This window comes from Ischnura elegans, chromosome 2 (genome assembly GCF_921293095.1).
Source record: "Ischnura elegans chromosome 2, ioIscEleg1.1, whole genome shotgun sequence".
NCBI classification, from domain to species: Eukaryota; Metazoa; Arthropoda; class Insecta; order Odonata; family Coenagrionidae; genus Ischnura; species Ischnura elegans.
Window position 1 is genome coordinate 49,282,134 of NC_060247.1, and position 22,629 is coordinate 49,304,762.

General features: G+C 37.7%; 1 protein-coding gene across 1 annotated transcript; it reads right to left on the reverse strand.

Annotated features, from left to right (window-relative positions):
• Positions 1–2,878, reverse strand: LOC124174224. The gene is made up of 2 exons (XM_046553319.1): positions 2,618–2,878; positions 1–582 (listed from the first exon to the last, which is right to left on the reverse strand). The coding sequence occupies exons 1-2, from the start codon at positions 2,876–2,878 to the stop codon at positions 394–396; spliced, it is 450 nt and encodes a 149-aa protein (XP_046409275.1). The 3' UTR covers positions 1–393.
• Positions 2,879–22,629: the final 19,751 nt, after the last annotated feature.

Genomic DNA, 22,629 nt, shown 5'->3' on the forward strand with positions numbered 1-22,629 from the left:
CAATTGAACGAAAAATTCATATTTCTTTGTGAATTGGGAGACCCAGAGGCGTTGGCCAGAAACAACTACGGAGGGTGTGGGGAGTCATTTGGAGATTTGGGTACATTTCGTAGGGGTTCAGTGGAAGGGTTTGCGCAAAAGACCGTTTGCTCAAAACATTTCGGGGTGGGGGAATGGGGAATTTTGAACCCCCACGCCTCAACGCTCGGCCTTGGGTCCCATTTGGAGTCGACACGATTTTTTTCAATCCTGCGATTAAAAAAGATACAACCCCGATATCACCACTATGGCGATCACTCCTTAAAAGCGACGTATGGCGGTCGTCTCAAGGAACAATGTTTCAAGACAAAAACGTGCACATCACAAAACACTCTTTCGCGAGGAATCCGTTGGTCAGGAGGGCAGCGGCGGCTGTGAGATGGCCCTGAGGATTCTCCTGGCGGTGGAAGGCGAAGGCGGTGGGTTGGCGGGCCACCCTCCCGGCGAGGGGTCGATATGGTCCTCGTCTTCCTCCTCGGAGGCGGACCGCTTGGCCAGGTAATCGTACTCGTCGTACGAGATGGGAGGCGGCAAATACACCGTCTTCGAAAATAGGAGAAAGGCCTCATGATCAGCCAACTACACTAATCACTCCCATTAAGGCTACCATACCTGCAAGAACGGTAAGTTCCCAGGCATGTCCTAAAATTTAATCATTCTCTCGCCGTCTGGAAGGCACTAATAAACAATTTAAATGCCTCCCTTTGAATAAATAAACTTTTTAAATTAATTTTTTTACAAAAATAAAACTGAAGACAATTCATGTAACATATAGCAATACATTTTAAAATATAAAATGATATATCAAAATACCGAAGCAAATATAGTGGTTCACAATGATCAACTAATTCGAAATCACGATTCAGTACGAGGTAAATGAGAAGTTTCAGCGTGCACACCAATCCATGGATATGGATTAAGACGTGTTCATTGCATAAACATACAATTTCAATACGAAGTTTTAAAAAATATTGTTACAATTATGTCAATTAATGAACGCTATGGCGATTTTTTAGCAGCTGGATAAAAAGCATCAACAAAAAGAAAGAAAGCGAAAATTCATCCATTAAATTTATCCCATATTTGTTCTCAAACGAGAATACCTCTAGCAATATCCTGCCACGGATCGTACCAGCCATAAAATGTAATTTTTACAGAAAAGCTCTATCACAACACTAAAATTTGGAATGCACACACACCGAAGGCGAGCACACGGAATAAACGTAGCGCAGCGTGGGGACATTTTGCTACTTAGTAGCCCAAGAGATAAAGAAAATGTTATAATATTAAGGAAAATTTGTTAAAGTCACCAAGTTTCACGCCGTGAACACCAAATGTCATTAGTACTACTCCGTTATATAAGAATATCCTATAAAATCAACAATCGCCTCTTAGATTTCTGTGTTAAGAATATATCCCTCCTAATTTGGGAAATTTTTTTTCTGTAATTACGATGCAATAATAAACATTTCATCGTTAAAGGATTATATCCCTTGGCTTGAATCAATAACCAAGAACATTGGAGACGGTTTGATTGAGGTAGAACTTGTGCATCTCTACCTAAATATAAAAATTGCTGCATTATTGAACGGAGATTAAAAGGCTGATGAATTTATGCAGAGAAGGCACTGATGCATGTGAATATAGCACAGAATAATTATGGCTAGCAGTACGGACTCATTAATAATGAAAATAAGGAATATTATAAGGAGCTTGATATGATGTTAGTGGAGTCAAAACTGTTAACTAAAACAAAGAAGAGACAGAGGGAGCGGATGAATAGGTCGCATAGAGAAAAGGGAATGATGAAAGCCTAAGAAAGGGGAAAATACACGGATAAGGAAGGAAAAGAGTATAGTTGAAGTTGAGAGAGGTAAATCAATATGGGCTACTGAGCTGGACTGAAGAATAGAATGGTGGCAATAGCATAGAGGTTAGGTGATAAATAGGAGTCCGAGAGCAGTATATGTGAATCCCCCTAAAGGAGGTTGGCCCAAAAAACAGTACATGTCATTTTTATGAAAATATTTTAAAATTCTCTAAAAAAAATAGCTCGTGGACTGGCGGCCACAGAAAATAGGCCTTACGCGCTATATACTCTGGAAATTGAATTTAAAAATAAGCATATTTCTGAGCGTCCTTAAGGTAATACTTTTCTAAGCACAAGAGAAAGGATAGTTAATGCTAGAACACGTAAATTCGCTTGGACAAAAACTGATATTACGTTCGTGAAACGTTAAGAATCATGATAAAAACAGAATTTGGTCTAGTCACCGGACTAACTTTTGATGTAATAGCAAATAAACACAGTAATCGAAGTCAAATAACGTTATTTTCAAGGAAATTAGACTTATGTTGCCTCAAGTAAATGAAAAAATTGTCGAATAAAAATATAAATCTTTAACTATACATTTTCTTAGCACTCTTAATTGGAAATTCAAACCTCGATAAATATATCGTCTATAAGGGTTATGCATTTTAAAAATAGAATGTACAAGAAGTATTTGTTCGCACTATCGCAAAATAAAAACCCTTACTACAAGGGTGAGACTAAAGACTCCAACCCTTTCTCACTCACGTGTGCCACCCAAACTGCGGCCAAGCATGAGTAGAGGAGCATGGCGAGGGTGGCTATCATGAAGGCGGCCCAAAATTTGTACGAGTACTCGGTGATGATGAGGTTGTAGTATCCGAGGGCGATGGGATTCTGTCGGGACGTCTCCTTGGTGTCGTCGTTGGCGGAAGCTGCAGCGAAGGCGAGCAGCACGCTGGAAGTGGACGCGAGGAAGAGGAGGAGGGAGCGGGGAAGGGATGCTGGAAAGAGGCAAGGGTGAAACATGCCGGAAATCTGAGAGAATGAAAGAAACCCATCTGAGTGAGAATGCCGAAACAGGTATACATTTTTTCTTTACTTCTAACAATATTTTGTGAGTACACACTGAACATAGACAATGAAAGAATACCTACGCTTTGATAATTTCACTAATAAATTTTAAAATTCACCGACCGGATTACATAATATACTTAAATCGTCAGGTGGTAACGACATGACTATGTAAATGGTGGTAATTAACTGTCGATTTAATTATGTTATGAAACCTGGATCGTGCTTTTCCAAAATATTTTAGTGAACCTAAAAAATTAAATTCCTTTATTTTCCATATTGGAACGGTTTCACACAGTTAAGCATGAAGTCATCAGTTACACACTGTACAGTTTATGCTTTTTAAATAATGATACTAAATAAACTTCATTTTCATTAGAAAGAACTATGTGGACATGCTTCGGGGTGCAGAGTTGCACCAGAAATTCAAGACAATGCAGACGGAAAAAGATGTACACAATTCTTTCTACTTTAAAAGGAATGTCAGCGGAATCCAAACGTGGGTGTTATAACCGCTTTTTTACTTCAACGCAAGCATTGTCTCAAATTACTAGCCATAGGCAGGGTGCATAACAAACAATGGGAATTATTTCATTTAAATAAATTTATTAGAGAAAAAACTCAAGTAGCCTCCAAAGTGTGCTCATTTAGCATAAACCTTTCTGCCTACGAATTTTCCACGCTCCGTACTCTCCTTGGATATGAAAAACCGGCGCATCCTTCAGAGCATGCGTGAAAGCCGCTTTGATAGCATCCAGGGTTCGTAGTTACGGAGCAACTGGCAAAAAATATTGAATCGGCATTATGACTATCCCCCAGCCTTCCTACAGCGCCAAACTTTCCCCAGCAGACTTTTTTCGCTAATCCAAAGTGAAAACCGCCCTTCAAGGAGGACAAGACGGACCCCAGTATGCTATTCATGAGGCTTGCATGCATCTCTAAAGGATGTTTTGATGACTAATAATTACTTATTTTTTTTCCGAAGATAATATGGACGAGCCCCGCAGAGAAGAGGAGAGAAAAAAAGGCTCATGCAATATAGCTGAGCTTCTAAAAATAGGCACCAAGGCCATTATTTTCCCATTTCTCCATGTAAGAATAAATAGTGTCTACAATACCAAGAAAACAGCTAACCATATTATGTCAACTGCACATAACTCTTCATAAAAGAATGTGACTAGAATCCAAAAATAGGCGCCTATTATTGAAGCATGTAAAAGTCTCGAATTACTATTTATGCACTCACAAAAATTAGTAATAACATAATATAATACCTCAAAGTAAATAAAATCTTAATGATTTTTTCTATTGAAAAGCAATGGCAATTTCCGTCAAATTTATCGTGGCCATTGCGGTGAACCTTCTGGAATACGAATGAATATAAATAGGTTCAATGACACGTGAACACAATTTAAAGGCCTAACTTGAAATCGAAACTGATTGCTGAGATATTTTGTATATTGTAACTTTAAAAAACAATAGATTTAAGTAATATTAGTCAACTATAAGCGTAAATGAAAAAAGTCCTCATCATAAGTTATTTTTTTTAATGGTTCGCACTAAAAAGAAAAAAAAATTGTCATTATCTTTGTATCAACATTGACAGAATATTTAAAAGGATTTCTATTTTCACATTGAAACAAAATAAGCATTGATAAAGGCGCACAGAACAATAGATGCGCCAATCTAAGCAATTGCTTCAGAATTGCAATAAAGTGGATTCTGAAAGCTGAAACTACACTACACATTAAAAATAAATTTAGCGATAATGGCCATCTTTATTTTTACTTTTTCTTTTAACATCATACACTCCAAGTAAAACCACTTAGCATGGTTCATATTTAAACATGCAATATCCTTCATTATACCCTAAAAGCTTATAAACCGTAGGTCACCCGTTTCGGAATGACTATTTTCTAATGGCTAATATGCAATATTTTTAGAGTAACACTGGACCAGGGTATAATAAAATGCAAATCATTTCTTTTATTTTTCATAAATGAGCTAACCAACTTAGAAAGTAAACATTAGCAATTATTAGGAAAAATATGGGCGATGGTAAATAGGTACCACTAGGAAAATTAGCATAGAGGGGTGTTCAAAATATTTAGCGACGAATGAGCGTCGTGACAGCTAAATCGTCGTGTTGACTGCGGCCATGAAACACTGCGTCTGAACGATTTCCCGCACATACGAGAAAACACAAGTGAGAACGACGCAAAGTGAATCAAAATACCCATACCGTTAGGTAAAGCAAGCAATACATTCTCAACCGATAAGATGGGAGGATGAGGTTTTCCTCGAGTTCATCGGCAGTTAACTAATACGACCCTGAACAATAAAACACTTGCGCTTAAGGAAGTACCGGAAGTAAGGGTTGTCTTCCTGACCTAGGGAAACCTTCCCACCATTGGCATAGGACAGCCGAATCTTTCCCGCAAAAGATTTTTTTCAGGAAAAATAACTATCGCAGTTCGATGGATAATCAGATTTTTTAATGCAGTACTTCGATATTTACACTGATTTTAATACTAATAGTGAGAACCATTGCTACTTTGAGACTTGAAACCTTCCATCAACCCCATGGTGCGCGTCGTCTGGAAAATTTCAAGTCTCGCGTAGGTCAATAGGCGAATGGATAGCGGAATATCGGATTGGGATGAAAATTCTCTTAGTAACAATACCTATTTCTCGTTCCAGACTTTAGTTCGATCTAGTCAAGCCCTCACTATAAATGATTGAAATACTAAGTTAAGATGACGTTTGTTGAAAAATGATAACATTTTCGTGGAATTTCTGATTGTTTATTCAGTTGAATAGCTTGAAAAAGTAAATTTACCTCTTGAAGTATACACCAGAATACGCTCTCAAGCCACACAAGGACTAATTAGTATGAAAAATTAATCGTCACATGCCCCAATTAATTTCATATTCTTTGATTAATTTTGTACCATAATGGATGGGCAACTCTTACCTTATTCGATGACCGCTTCCACCTTTTTCCTATCCGTGTGATCGAATCTTCGTGAGGAGTGATCCTGAGGAGGACTGAGACGTGTTTTCTCCTACGGAAGCGGCGGCGTCGAGCAACGGGCCTAGGACGCTAATTACGCGGTCGTGGTCTCAGCAAAACCAGGAAGGAAGAAAAGGCTGAATGGGGCGCGATGCTCTCTTTGCAAGGCTTCAAGGAGGCAATGCAACGCAGGGCATGTAAATGCCGTCTCATAAATTGTCAAGAATGCTGTATCTTGCTGCAATATATATGAGTAGTTTGAAAGCCAAGGGGTACAAGTGATTTCTTTTTTTCTACACTGCTAAGTACAGAAATTAGGTATTGAAAACAAACTATTTGAATTAGGTATTTGATATGGCGTATTTTATTTTCCTCTCGATGTCAGCAATGAAGTGAGACTCACTCGTATTCCTTGACAACCAATTTTTGTGTATTTCTTTTAAAAATTAACTTGACCTGACTCTGTTGAGAAAAAAAATCAACTTGTGCCCCGTGGCTTCTACAAACGAGATGAATTAGATATTTTTTATAGCGCATTTGATTTCCTTCTCAAAGTCAGCACATAACTGAGACTCACTCGTATCTTAACTCTCTATCTAACTCTAACTCGTAACTTAATAATTTAAATCTAACTCGTAACTTACGGAAGATAAGCGACAGCGAAGTTTTTCCTCCACAATATAAAATTTACAGATGCGATCGACGCAATAGAACAGGTGGCGAAGTTTTTATAACAGTTAAATCACATTTACACAGCGCCGCCCACGAAATAATTGACAACGAAACAGAAAGCGTATGGTGTACAATTAAACAACGAAACAAAAGGAGTATTCATATTTGCTTTTTTTATAGACCTCCGAACTCCGAAGTCGATATTATCTACCGACTGGAAAATCAAATATCCGCATTTACTCAGAGAGACAGTAAAAGTCTTACAGTAATCGGGGGAGATTTTAATCTTCCATCCATAAACTGGGATACTTACACTGTAAAATCGAATTCAAGGAATAGAGAAATCAGCGAGATTTTACTTGCAAAGCACTCTCTCGCCCAAGTAGTTGACAAGCCTACGAGAAGAAATAAGGTATTAGACCTTTTGGCAGTAAGCCATCCTAATTTGATAAAACAAGTCGATATTATTGACGGTACAAGCGATCACAGAATAATCTTTGCAACGTTAAAAATTGATGTAGTGTCAGCCGTAAAACCGAAACGCAATATTTACTCATTTGATAAATGCAACTTCACTGAATTTGGCGAGATGCTTAATGACTCCTACAAAAAATTCGTAGCTACATCATAGGACAAAAGCATAGATGTAACATGGAAACACTTCTAAGAAATTCTGCGCGAATGAATCAACGAACATATTCCGCAAAAACTGAAATGTGATAATAAGGAACCACGCTAGTACAACAACGATGTCCGAAGGAGCTTAGAAAACAGAGAAAACTATACAACGTGTACAGAAAGCCCGTTACGTTATGTAATAAATTGAAGGAACTTGAAGATAAAGAAAGTTACGCTGCACACGCTCAATAACCAAGAAATCAATGCGAAATGCGGACTTAGACAACGTTCATTTGTGGAGCCAAGGGTGGGGACTCGAACTAAAACTGATTGTGAGCAAATTCATGACGGTACATTTCTTGCGGAATTCGTTCAACTACAACCATGTTTATGCAGTGAATGGTTTTAACATAAAGGCGGCAGACGAAGTGAAGTTCCTGGGAGTTAAGATAACCTCGAACCACACGTGGGGAACACATAAGGAATATTTGCGGCACCGCCCTGAAGAAATTAGGATTCGTCAAGCGTATTCTGGGAAGATTTTCGGATGAGAAAGTAAAAGAAAGGTGCTATTACGCACTCGTCCGACCGCACCTTGAATATGCAGCGAGCATATGGGATCGGGTGCAGAAAGACTTAATCCGCGAACTGAATAAAATACAAAGGAAGGCTGCGCGTTTCGTCAAAAACGGCTACGGCCGTACAGACAGCGTTATCCAGGTGTTAAGCGAATTAGGCTGGTAGCCGCTGTGGGCTCGGAGGCTGCGCACTAGGCTTACATTGCTTGAACAATTGAGAATGAATATCTTTAAGAGCGACACAGAGAACATAATATTAGAGCCACACAATATTTCCAGGTCCGATAGAAGCGACAAATTAAGAGAGATGTTTTACCGAACGGATAAATATGGGAATTAGTTTTTCCCCGGAACCATAAAGGACTTTAAGAAACGCTAGTCCCAACTTCGTTAGAGCTCTTCATTTTTTTTATCTTTAAACGGCTGGTGTCCTAACACCCACTGCCACACGCCTGTTAGGCGGCTTGCGGGGTATTATGTACATATATCCCTAGGCAACCAATTTTTGTGTATTTCTTCTTACAATTAACTTTACCTGAATCTGTTGAGAAAAAATCAAATTGTACCCCTTGGCTTCTTACGTCCTCAAATTATGGCTTTTACTATTATAGCTACATAAAATTTTAGTTTTCCCGGCGCATATTTTGATGGAAAATTTCCCGGGTTTCCCACCGGGTGTAGTATAGGGTAATTTCTTCCAAAGTTTCAACGACTGCCATCGACTCAGCCGTTGAAACGTTGTGACCAATTATTACCCATTACCACAAGAGAGTAATTTTCCTTCATAACTATTTCTATAAATTGAAAGACGTAGGAATTTTAGGAAGTGGTAACCAACGTTAGTAATAATAAGGATCATAAATTAATTATAGGCAGAGTGGCACTCAAATATCCAGACGATTTTCCCAGACTTTTCCACACATTGTAAAACTATATTAGAAATTTTCCACAGTTTCATAGAGCATATTATAGTAAATGTTCACTTTTATATGTAACAGTAAAATTGTGGTGTGCACTGAAATATATATCTTAAAAAATTAAGTAAAATCACGATAATGGAATGCGTTTTAACATTTCTGACAGTACCTTTTGAATGATATGTTAGGAATAAAATGATCAAATATCGACGATACACCTAAACGGAAGACGAAGAGGAAAAATCTTAAGTTAAATTTTATAGCAGAAATGGGTCACTGAGTTATCTAGAAATGCCATTTCCCCAGTTACTCCATCACATTCCCGACATAATCAACTTCCTTGATTTCCACTAGAACAGACAGCTTTGCAAGACCTATGAATCATTGAGCAGTAGGAATATAAAATGATGCAGAGCTTTTCGTAATGGGAATTTTCCATTTTAAATCTCCGTCAGGAAAATATTAACCTTCTAACAGTTTATTTTCAATAAAACCCTCGTCTATCTTTCGATTTCTTACCACCGATGACGCTTGGATTGCACTCATCTACTTACTACCTAAATTTTTAAGGATCCTCTCAAACGAAAATTTTTGAACCCATTCTACATCCATAACATTGTATTAAAATTTTCCTTTCTTTTCTCAACAAGTTAAAATTTCTCAATCATTTTTCTCGCTATGTGGTTTATTCTGGTCATTCGCGTCAATTTCCTCACGTTTTACCCACTTCCAAGTTATTATAGTGAAGATCATTGTTCATGACAGCTGATCACAAACTTCCTTGGCCCGATAACAAAAAATGGCTAAGAAAGAGTTGACTTTCGCCCCCAATTTCATGTCGATTAGATATCGTCTTATTTCTATTCGCCGAAAATGGTGGACTATATTTGAGTTCATTGAACTTAGGCCGGAAGAGGAAAATAAATACGGATACTTCAGCTAAGGACATCCAAGGTGAACATTCTGAGCAGATAGCAGCCTTTAAATGGGAGAGTTACGTCGATTTCAACAGGCCATTTAGACAGTAGATCTGAGAACACCTCATTTCTGATAAAGCCGACCTACCGGGGAAGTCATGACAGACACCTTAAAAAAAATCAGCGAAATAGAGTCACCTTTCCGTCGACTCGTAGCTCAAAGCCAAGCACTTAACTACCCTTTCTCGGAAAGCGGCTTGGCGCCAGGGCGCCAAATGACACCTCAACTCCTCTGATCCACCGCTAGGCACGAGAGGAGGGTCGCTACAAGACCTGACCATCCTCACCCCTTCACTCAGACCGCTCTCCCTCAACGCAAGGCCGCCCTCACCTCCCTCCCCCATCCCCAACCCATAAAACCCAGACCACTTTGCGAACGTCCTCAAATTGCCTCACGCAATTTCTCTCCCCCCGCTTGAACTCATGTGACATTTTAACCGCCACTACTTAAGCTCACCTTACCTGTCGCGTCCCGAGTCCCTTTCACAAAAAAATGTCCTTCCCTCTCCGGGAAATTCCTTTACCCCTCACACGGCCCATCGACACCTTAAGTTATCGTGCTGGGTAAAGTGACGGGCATTCCGCAGACGCGGTTACGAGCTCGCATGAATGGAGGAAGAATCGTCGGCGACCCAATGTCACGCTGGCCGAAAATATTTCAGTCGAAGTTTTTCAGTTTTTCTGATAAATTCTCTCCCGACAGATAATGAAGGTTTTTTTTCGTCTATGAAAACTTTTACTCATATGGCACCATCATATGGGACTGGAACGATCTACCAGCAAAACTATTTGAGTCCTTCCCGAAAAATTTACAGTTTTAAGAAGCGGTTGAAGAAGTAGGGACCAAGGGCTTTTTATAATGTTTTCTATTGTTTTTTCAAATGTTTTCTATTGGTTTTTCAATGTTTCCTATTGTTTTTCTTTCATCATATTTACATGTTACCACCAGGACAATGGCCTACTTGTAACAATTTTAATAATAATAATAATAATATTTACCGCATAATTTACAATATAACTGGATAAATACTGAGATTGTGGCCACTATAATCGGTTAATTGTGTCGTTTTTGTTTGATTTAAAATTGTAATTAATAATTCATTTATTTAAATTTTTAATTAATATAAGTGAACTATAAATTGGCAGTCTTTCTGCATGTGTACCAATGTAAAATAATAAAATAAAAAACAAAATGAATGACTCAGGAGTTCTATTATTTACGTTTAACTCCACTTGAACCAAGGGTCATTAGATTAGGGTGTACATTGAGCCTTCATCATTTAAGTTAATTAAAAAAGCTATTCAAATCATAGCACACTCGGTAGAGCCTCAATGATTCTAATTAAATTTAAAAAATGGTTAATGGCCAATGGACTGTGGTCAATTAAAGCCATATTCGTGAGAGCTCACACAAATTATATTACAACCCTTGTTCCATTCAACTATCTTGTGGCCGATTTCAACTTTAAATTTACTTTTAGAATCACTTGAGTGGACACTTGTATAGGGGAAATTGTACCCGCTAAAAAAAGGCGAATTGTGTAAATGTCTGAATAATTATAATTAGATGGGAGTTAAAATCTGATCTTAAGAATGAATCTTCTGAATCATAAAATGTACATTCATTCGTTTTTAATGAAAAAATTTCACAAAATAAAACGGCCATAGGTTAAATATCAAGATAAGAATTATCAATGAGTTTTGATATAAGGGCGGCATATGATTCGGCATCACTAACAATTAGATACGGATGACGAATCAGCCATAAAAATGCCAACGTCTTCGCTAATGATTTTAATGAGTGTTTACTTTCAGGACTGCTTTACATTTAAAAAGTACAAAGTGAAATTGAACTTATTGTTGGAAGTAAAGTGGACACCACGAGATGAAGTGAGGTGAAAGATACCAAACTACAGATTACTGCGAGAAACTTGAAAAAAAAGTAAATGAGCATATGTATGTTTAGGAAAAAAAATTGAGAAAAGAAAAATAAAATCTTGTAAAAACCGGAGTGGATATCATATTTTAGATTCATTTTCGCACAGTTAATGGTCACAAAAAACCGATTGTTTCAAAGTTTGCATTTGTTGAACTTATAGATTCGCGTGGTTGATATCCAAATAATGTCACCAGTATATCGCGAAAAGATAAATTTTATTTATCTTTTCGTTATTATTACCCTGATTATTCACAGTATTTTTTATGCTCCTTGAAGCAAAACTGATACAACCAGGAAGTAGGAATAACCAAAAATTATTGCCATTCACGGGCATAAATAACCTTATAAATTAAAGACAAGGAAATGCCACGCATTGTACGGCAGCACTTCAACGTATAACAAATGGTCATAACTTAGATATCTATAAGGGCGAATCAGCGATAAATTGGCCAATTTCTTTATTAATGATGTATATGGAGGTTCCAATCTACAAACTGCTTTATATTTAAAATTCCACTGTACAAAATGCTTTATATTTAAAACATAATTGAGAAGTACCAAGCCCAATTCGATTTATTGTTAGAAGTAAAGTGGACAACACGTGTTGAGGTGAGGTGACAGCTAAATGCATACGCGAGGCAAATGCGATGTACTAATTTATTTTGAATAGGCCAAAGGAGAATTTGAGGATTTTTCCATAAGAATCAAATTGCTTCACTCGTAATTTGAACCATGACGCTTCATTTGATAGCCAACTGCTTCAACGAATAGGCCAACAAGCATTACAATCACGATTATTGACATTACAGAAGGAAAGAAAACCCCTTTTTAACATAAAATTTTAGCATCGACTTTTCAAAGTATAACCTCAATTAAATTTTCTTCCATTTGAGATTCGTATAATAGTGACATTGGAAAGATTCATCCACCACGAATTTATTGTACTCTTTTCAACAAGATTAAGAAAAATGAATACATCACTTATGATAACTGTAGACATTGAATATTGCACCAGTTATCGTGTCCGTAATTCGATTGTCTGAACGCCATCACATTGCACGCAAAAAAGGATAACATATTGTCAACAGACAATTAGGTCAGGAAGATATTTGGCTTACACATCAATGCGTCATCATCATTGGGGAGGTCGACTTTATGAGAGATTAGATAAGATTACCAAAAGATCCACACTTCCGAAATTCATGTCCAATGGCGTTAGCTTTCACTAATTTAACTCTAGGGAACATCATACTACTTCCTTCCAGCCTTCCTTCCTACGACATATCACACAAAATCCTTTTCCCACAAAAGTACATACCCTTTGACACATTAGTGTAGTCGAATATAATAACAGTGAAATATGCTATAAAATAACGAGTTAAATTCGAGAGATGATTCTACTTCGGTACGTATCTTTTAATCAATTAGTATTGATAGTGTTTGACTGATACCATTCCCCAGGTGCATCATCCAGAAACGATAGCAGCCATCATAAATGGAACATGAAACCCCATATCTCACCAGAGGCATTTACTGATCTTTTCACCGTAGGCCGAAGGAAACAAGATATGAAGCTAATTAAGCCATATTCTGTGCAACATAAACACATCAGAAATGGAACTACGTCTTCATTTCTAGTGCATGCTCCAGTTTCAAGATGAAAGTGCTATTGGTACTAATTTCACTTCATCATATGTATCCCAGAGGGGACTGACGTCCGCAGTGCGCGCAAATGAAGACGAAGATATCAATAGCCAGCAACTTCATTAAGCTATCAGTTTTACTTTTTGCAATTTGAATTTTCATCGGTTTAAAGGTGAGCCCTGTTTGACCACTATTTTATTACTACTACTCTACTTACTATCTATTCCTAGAGATGCGAATAAAAACCGCAACTGAAATGTTTTTGCCAATGAATATAATATGAGATCAATTTGATGATGGCGTTCAAAAAATTCTATTTTTTTTTTAATCCGATCAAATTCGCAGCATTATAAATGAGAAATTTTATATATAAATATAGCAAAAATATCCACAATGAGCCGTTATGCAATGCCGCAGTGTAAAGGTGACTGACTTTAATGTTGGGTGTAGTTTCATAGGGGTTTCTAAAAGAGCTTATGATGTAATTGTCAACATAAAAAGAAGCATAACATATCGCGTCAATATCACACGCGTAATTACGATATAGGTGCTAAATTTGTCAATGTTATGACCAGAATTGGACGCAATGCTCTGGAGAGTAATTTCAATGCAATGAAACGTGATTTTCAATTTTATTTCTGAGAAAAAAATACGAGGTAATTTCCATAATTTCGAAACTAAAGGGAATCCTTTTCCAAATGAAACAAACGGTTTTATCCAAACAAATATATCATAGCAGCATAAAATTCTCTTGTTTCCACATAAAAACAATAAATTTAATACGAGCTTAATTTCAAGGCCTAAACCCAGAAGGAACATACTCTCCTGGATGCTGATCCAAAATATTATTATCACGAAAAGTTATTGATCTCAGGTTATCCAGGAACTTTGCAGTATCCCTCATCCCCCTTCAGAATTGGTATAATGGTACACGAGTTTTTCGAGGTATTTTTCTACCAAACCCCCTTTTATCCCATTTACGTTGCATGGTGACAATAACGGAGCAGTGCCCTGATTAATACCTGTAAATCCACATATTTAAAAAATATTTCACATATTATTAGCAACTACCACGTTGATATATTATTTTTAAATTCATCCTACAAATTTAAAAATTATTGAGAAATATCGCTAATCCAGAGAATGCAAAAATAAACTAAAGAGCAAAATTTCACGACGGATAACACGAGCTATTTTAGGGTAGTGAGTGGCAAGATAACCAGATATTATCGAAACAAATTCAGGTTGATTGAATAAAAACTTAAGGAGATAAAGCAAGACGGACTTTCAACCAAGGAAAAGAAATTTTTCGCTTTGAAATGTACATCCATTTTTTCGATAGGTGATACAGTTAAAAGTGAAATAAGTCGGTCAGTTTGAATCTTATCGGACAAGGGCTCAGGATCCGATAGCGATATTTTATCACGGCGCTTCATTTGATAACGACGCGACCTGGGAAATGAACTGTTTTGTCCAACAGAAGAGGTCGACAGACGAAACTCACACATCACAAGTGATCAGGAGAAGCACGACGACTTTCCAAATTTCGGGTGAAATGAAGACTACGAAATATCATCGAAGTGGTCCGTCCGCAGAAGAAGACCAGAATATTCTTCACGAGATCCAACAACTTGGCACCTGAAACCGCCATGTTCACATGAATGGAATTGCAAAGGTAGGATTTAGATTTTACATATGCATAATATGTATCTGAAAGGGTCTGAATTAGGGTCAATATATATACATGTATATCGGTCGTTATACGCTTGGGTGAGTATAACACACTCAGAATTTCAACCCAAAGCGCGAAGGTTGGATTTGATAGGCGAGGGGAAGAATCACCAAGACTTGGCCAAAGGCGTCTTATTAAAAACACATTAAGGGTAGGTAGACCAGTTCATTTCCCTGGGTCACTTCACACTTTATTTGGATTTTATTGGGGTCTCCGGAGGCTTCAACCAAGAGTACATAAAAACTGTATTAATTATAACTGGATAGGTCTGGAAATTAACCCTGTGACCACGCCGAGGGGGCAGCTTGAAAAAGTTCCCAGGGATTGGGGGTGTAAATAGGGAAGAATTGATTTCGTGAGGGGTTTCATTTGGAGGGGGAAACTCTCGAACCAGAAAATGATTACGGCTTTTAGCCTTGCATAACTGATTCTCAATCTCACAAGGTATTATTAGTATATCCTAAAGATAATTAGGAGATTTCAGTAGTTTTCACTACAAAAAGTATTGAAAAAACACACAATTAATTTTGTATCAAAGGTTTATTCATTAAGTTTCTTACACATCATGACATGAGTGTATAATATTTTTCCTACTCGGTGGAGGGCATAAATCCATTATGTCATAAAATTTATTATACAAATTACCAAGAGTTTACACACTCACTACGTCCACTGATACTCTATAGTTCAACCGCAGCTGCGCCGAGGGGACAACGTGAACATCGAGGAGTTCCTCTTTCCAACAATTCATTTCGAAATCACATCGGATAAAACTATGAATGGCTGTGAAGATTTGTACCCGCATCATTTTTTTCTAAACGACTCATGCATTGAGACATTATCACCTCTTCGTAAATGAAGGAATTGTTTATGGGACTCAAATGCATTAAAATTTACTACATGACTAATTCCGAAATTTGGAAAATTCCGAAAGCTGCTCTGAAATGCAGACGCCTAAAGTTTATTGAATGGGGAATCTCGAGAAAACATCCCGCGTTGGCAGACGATTGTATTTACCATGGTACACACTGATAAATATATTAGATCTCAACCATTAATCCAATACTCATTATCATGAGTGCCAAGCACATATGGTTTTCGGCAAATTAGTCAGTTGTGGCAACAAGGTTTGTTGGTGTAAAGATCAATTTAGAGAGAAAAATTAAATCCATCCGTCAATTTTTATTTATTTTTTAACTGAAAACATACTAGAATAAAGATCGATATTTAATGCACGCATTTATGTAACCGAAAATACACACAAATCCTCCGATTAAGACTTCCACGGAGTATTGTTGTGAACGAGACTGTTCTTCGATGAAAAACTGCGCGTCTACCCATGCCCTCGTAAAATATTTCGAGAATGGATAGACGCGTTGAAAGACCCAGAAACAGTCTCCTTCACATACTAAGCCTCAATTACATATTTATTACTCCCATTGAAATGGTACATAAAATGAGACTTTGATCGCCACTTAACAAGGAATTAAGATCCATATCCCACGAGCCAAGCGAAAACAAAGCCGCTTCGATTCATTCAAAGTTCAACTTGATTATATTATCAATAGGTCGTGACGTAGAGGTGGGCTAGGAACATCAAAATTTTATCTTCTTCCACGTATAAGACCAACAATCACCTTTGTTTAGGCGTTAAGTGGAATCAAGTTCGGTCGATGCACTTGAGTGTGTCCATATCACCATTGCCCGCTCATCACGTCGATCCATCAGCATCCCAGGTCCCTGGAGTTTGAGTCCGCAGCTCTTTGCTACCAAATCACATTCAATCCGGCGGTCTTTCCAAGGCACGAAGTATTCTCCTTATTGTCCTCGGGGACGGCTGCGGGAATCCCCAGAGCAAAGGAGGGGGTTCCGGGGCCGACCTTTTGGCGAAATAATCATATTCGTAGTCTGGCTTTGGAGCGTAATTGACCTGCGAAAGGGGAAAGAGAACAGACATGAAACCTATTCCGAGGTTCATAACGGCAATGAATTACGCATTTAAATAACTTTACTTGAGTTCTGAGTAAAAATATTATATATGAATAACCTTACTTGAATTATAAGTAAAAACAGATATAAACACCTTACACAAATAAAACAAATATCTACTTCAATACAATTCACAAAGAATAATTATGCTGATTACATCAATACATCGTTTTCGATCGTGGACCACTCGGTGTACAGGTCTTTACCATACATAAGGTTTATACTTTACGCAATTTTGATGCAGCAATAGATGTTATTAAGATGTAAACATAAAAAGCTCTATCGGTCTATCACAGATGGAACAACAGCTACCTAAAAATTTTCTTATTTAGCTTAAGTTTTGGCCGTCAGATAGACTGCGCATTATTTCCTACCTGGAACATTAAGGCCGTTCTACACGTGGCACATGGTTGCGCAGGATTATCTCTGCATTCATTTCACAATCTTGCGCGCAATAATTATTGCGCCGACGAATGCGTTACAGCTTTACGCGTTAATTGCATTCAAGCATTTATTCACGAAATTTCGTTGCCAGCTGAGAGCGAGCGAAGCGAGCTAATTGTTAAAACAAGGAACAAACGAAATTCAGTGCGCAACTTTATAGGCATACTGGTCTGTTTCGGGTAAATGCGCCGACACAAATACGAGTATCCTGAAACTTAAGCAGACGATAATATGCGTACAATTAATAAGGTAAAACAGTGAAAAGGGAGACGAAGATACCACGCATAGTTAGGATTGCTTTTGCCACTGCCAAGAATTTACACTTTTCCGCGACGCAAATAAGACGGAAATCAAAATCGAAAATTATAAATTTTTCACGTCTCTCAAATTCATGAAATCCTCCAGAAAATTGTAACATATATGTACAATATAAACATATATTCACTCATTAAACCGGTATGGTAGAACAAGAAAGTTTAAGCGTGATGCGCTATACACATATTGCTAATGTAAATGGTTTTGTAGTGCCCATGCATAAAATAACTGTGGGACTTCAGATGCAAAGAGTACTTTCATGAGTGTCATCCTTCTGACTCGAGACACGGGATTTCGCTTCTTATCTGCTAGATATGCTTATACTCTCCGAAGGAAACAAGCTAGCCATTCATTAAATAATTAGTTCCATATGGTACACATGTGATCAAAAATAAAGTCATAAAACGCCTGTATTGTAGATAAGTAAATGGCGTGAAAACAGAAAAACGTACATGTCACAGGCTTTTGAGCTATTCCTCGCAAGTAACATTCGCAATCAACAAAGTCCAAAAATATTGTGACACATACCCTTTTAACAGCATAAATACTTATAATGATACGAGTCCACATAAACTAACACTCATCTCCAAAAAGGTATGAATTATCATAGAAAAAATTACATGCATTAAAAAAACAAACTAACGACCCACCGACCACACTAATTGATGTACAAGATTTTATTCGAAAACCTTTTCTCACTGAAAATTACCAATGATATTTCAAATTAATTATTCTTACCTTGGACAAATAAAGCGCAGCTCCGCAGCCATAGAGCAGAATCCCCATAGTTATCACGCTGATGATGGACCAAAATTTATAAGAGTACTCATTAACGAGGAGAGCAAAATATCCTTGGCCATTATTATTACTTTGCCTTTGTACTTCCACGTCCATGGCGCCTACCGGCCTTTGTCATAACATGAGGAGGGCACTGCCCTTTTTCACAACCTAGAGAATGAAAAGAAGATTTATTGGCTAGTATCACGTTACACAGCTATTAAAAAGATGTCTACAACAGCCATTAGCAAACGATCAATTCTCTAATGTCTTTAACTAAGCACGATGAATAAGCACTAAATAAAGAGGCAATTTCTCAAAAATGCCATCTTTAAAAATGTAACAAAATCGGCTAAAAAACAGGGAAGGTAAAAATTAATGTCAAAATGGGAAATATTTTTGTTGATTATATTTTATGATTATGTCATTAAGTCAGGATGCAAAACGCGTCAGTCAAGATGGCACGCAGTGACTGCTGGAAATGCTAGTTTGAATTGTATTCATTATATAAGATATACAATTATGTAAGAAGCCTAACTTCATAAACCGTCTTCATTGAGCGTATAAGTTTAAAAATGAAGCTTGGTAATCCTCCAGCAATTGCTGACAGACGTAATTTTCATTATTAGAGATCTATTTTTATTGTAATGTTTATTGCTCTGTAATGCGGAATGCGGACACGTACTCCAAACATAACAAAAAAATGAAGTCACAAACTGGATATCGACGCGATGTAATATTTGGTCTTTCCCGGCGAACGATTGCAGTAAATCTTCGTTAAAACTTTCGCGGGTGCTCGTCATTATGATTAAAAACTTTTGGGCTATGTCGCCGTGTCAATTCTTTGGGTGGCCCCAACGTTTCCCGACCGATGCTGGTCGCTTTTTCAAGGGATTATGGAGATATGAGAATTTAAAATCTTTTATATAGGTATCTTGTCAGTTGGTGGGGGGGATGGGAGCGGGAGGCTGGAGGAGTGGGTTGCTGCTTGTTTTTTCCCACTACGGGTTGCCAAGTACGTTGCTAATTTTAATGCCGGTATCCCTATTAAAATTGTTCTTTTCTTCTTTGGATATTTCAATAGCTTCTCGGACGAGTCTCTGTTTAAAACCTTTAACTTTTGCAAGGATTTTGGCTTCCTTTAGGTCTATAGTGTGGCCCAGCGCTGCGTGTTCGGCTACCGCGGACTTGGCTGATTGTCCCAGTCGAATCGCTTTTGCGCGCTCTTCAAGGCGTGTTTTGACTGACCTGCCTGTTTCGCCGATATAGTTCTTCCCGCAGGTCTGGCAAGGAATTTGGTAGACCCCTTCCACTTGTAGTGGAGTTCTATCCTTGACGGTGTTTAGGAGATGTTTTATATGTATGTGAGGCGAGAAGATTGTCCTTATCTGGAATTCTCATCTCTTCATAATCCCTTGAAAAAGCGACCAGCATTGGTCGGGAAACGTTGAGGCCACCCAAAGAATTGACGCGGCGACTTAGTCCAAAAGTTTTTAATCATAATGAATTGCAGTAAAGTTTTCTCGGATTTCGCATCAGGTCAGGTCCTCCATATCTTATCCTTTCAACGTTTCGATGAACATCTCGCCCATCGTCATCAGGGATCCAGGAATCCAATGATGATATATCATATGATTATAATTCACACCTGTGGCTTGACTTCGGGTGAGCTCTACCCACACTTATGTAATATTTGGATATCGACGTTTCGTGAACTAGTTCGACTATGGCAATCAGCATGGTTACGGTCAGGAAGCTTATCTTTTTCGCATCCATTGGACAAAATTTGATAGCACACCATTCCCCACTCGGATTTCAACGGGTCCCTTCAGTAACTGATAATTTGGAGCAGTAAATTAAATTCTTTTTCACTGAGGAAATAAGTAATGCCGATTCCAATAGTTAAATCTTTTAATCACGACCCAGATTTCGACATGGCTGTAATGAATATTCGGGTGTAATGGTCATGTTTACAATCGTTTTCACCTTTGGCAAATAGTATTACATTATAATTGCTGAAACTGAGCACAACTTCAAGTCTATTCATTTAATAAAAACTTTTAATCGATGAAACATGATAGAAGATTCGCAGCAGTCAGGGAATGGTTTAAAATAAATATTCGATGGGTGACCGCAAACAAGTATTCAGGTGTATATGAATGAAATCGGGTTCAAATAAAATTTGGATTTCATTGCAAATTGCATGGGAGCGTGGAAGTCTAATGGGTATGGCAGTTGGTTGCTAACCGAATGATCCCGGGTTCGTATCCCGAATGATATCTAGCATCCTCAAACCCGTGTACTTGGTGGCTCAGGGAAAGAAACTGGGCCTCCCTACCCTGAATGAGAAAATGCACACACCTGTGGCTTGACCTAGGGTGAGCTCTACCCACACCTACGTAATAACTACAATCTAACTACCTTCACCTACCTAAATCAATATTCGGGTTGAACCACTGAATGAAAGATTGCAACCGTAATTTGATTCAAAGCAATCTAATTTCTGCACAGCTTCAAGTTTTTCTGTTTCAGTTTTGCGCCAAGTTTGCGCCAGGATACCGACATGTCCTGACAGATTGATGTCGTGATGTGTAAGACATTTCTTTTCGTAAGGACAGAAAATTCAAGGTTGTGTGCTAATTGGATTGCATTGAATTAAATTACGGCTGCAATCTTTCACTCAAAAGATTTGATCCGAGTGTTGGTTTGGGCAGTTGAGGGTAGTAAAATTGTAATTATGACATAGGTGAGGGTGAAACCTATCCCAGGTTAAGCCAAATGCGTGTGGAACCACACATTTAGGATAGCATATCAACCTGTTAGTTGAGACTGGGACCAAACTAGGAAGTTCGCCATAAAAATCATGATCATGTCAAAATTTTCCCGCCTTAACTCCGCCTCTATGAAGGCTTTTATTGCGCTATTTTCAAGGCGATGAAGATAAATTTTAAAAATCTATACTAAGGCCGCTGATGGCACATTTAACTCATGCAGTAATACAGTTTCATATCTCTCACGTCGTCTTTGGCTGCTACTTTAATCCGTGTGATCATGAATCATCACATTCATGCAATCCATTGGGATATATGTCCGCGATTACTTCATCGATAATTAGGGGAATTTGGGTCACAGAAATTCTAGGTCACTGGATTTGACGCTACAGCACTTAAGATAAAACGACAATCACACCGATTAAATGGGGCGTACTATCTCTTAACATTATATCAATGCCTCCATTTACGATACAATAATGATAATAAAAATCTTACAATCGAAGTCTCATCAGTAAAAATGAACAAAATACACAAATATTTCATACTTTAAGATTTTATCCGATTGCACGAGGTGAAAATCCTTAATTATTTTCAATGTGCCGAAACAGGCAATTCTGAAAGCAAAATTGGATAAAGCTCAATTTTCCCGGGTACGAGAAGCGAATGATGAAGTAACATAAGATCTAAAAACAAGATGAAAGATATAAACAGTTCTATCCTTTTTCATCGGTGAATTTCCCCATACTTCCTTCGATTAAACACTAAGAAACGCTTTTCAAATACGTCAATGGCCCTTGTCTCTTAAATTAGACGATTAATTTTCAATGAAATTCATTTTATCTGTTCAAATAACTCTCACTGTTATTCAAATATACTGCACCATTAGGAATTACGTTATAACCAGTGCTGGTAAGTAATCGTGCTAAAGTAATCGGTACCGATTACTTTACGATTACGCTAGTAACTGTTACTTTTGCCGTAATTTTAACCTGTGACGATAACTTTTTACGAAATATAATTTTGATTTGTAATTTACTCCTTATGGTGAGAGACAAATCGTCAATTTCCTTGTAACCGTTACTTGCTAGTAATCGACGATCACAGTGCTGATTTCACTGATTTACCGGGGCCAATAGATAACTTTTAATTCCTGAATACCATAATTTGCTTCTTTAGGTTCATCTACTCTTACGTTGCAGCCTACTTGATGCGTTCAAAATATGACACCCCTTGTGTTGTTATACCAATTATATTTGCATGTATCGCAAGTAAAATTTCTATAAGCAATTTCTATGACTCAATTATTCCACATTTTTA

What these genes read in the sequence shown, in the direction of transcription:
- LOC124174224 (XM_046553319.1), bottom strand. Translation starts at nt 2,878, where the DNA reads ATGTTTCACCCTTGCCTCTTTCCAGCATCCCTTCCCCGCTCCCTCCTC. An exon ending in CCGCAGTTTGGGTGGCACAC is followed by an intron (nt 583 to 2,617) that starts GTGAGTGAGAAA and finishes CTATTTTCGAAG; the next exon opens with ACGGTGTATTTGCCGCCTCC.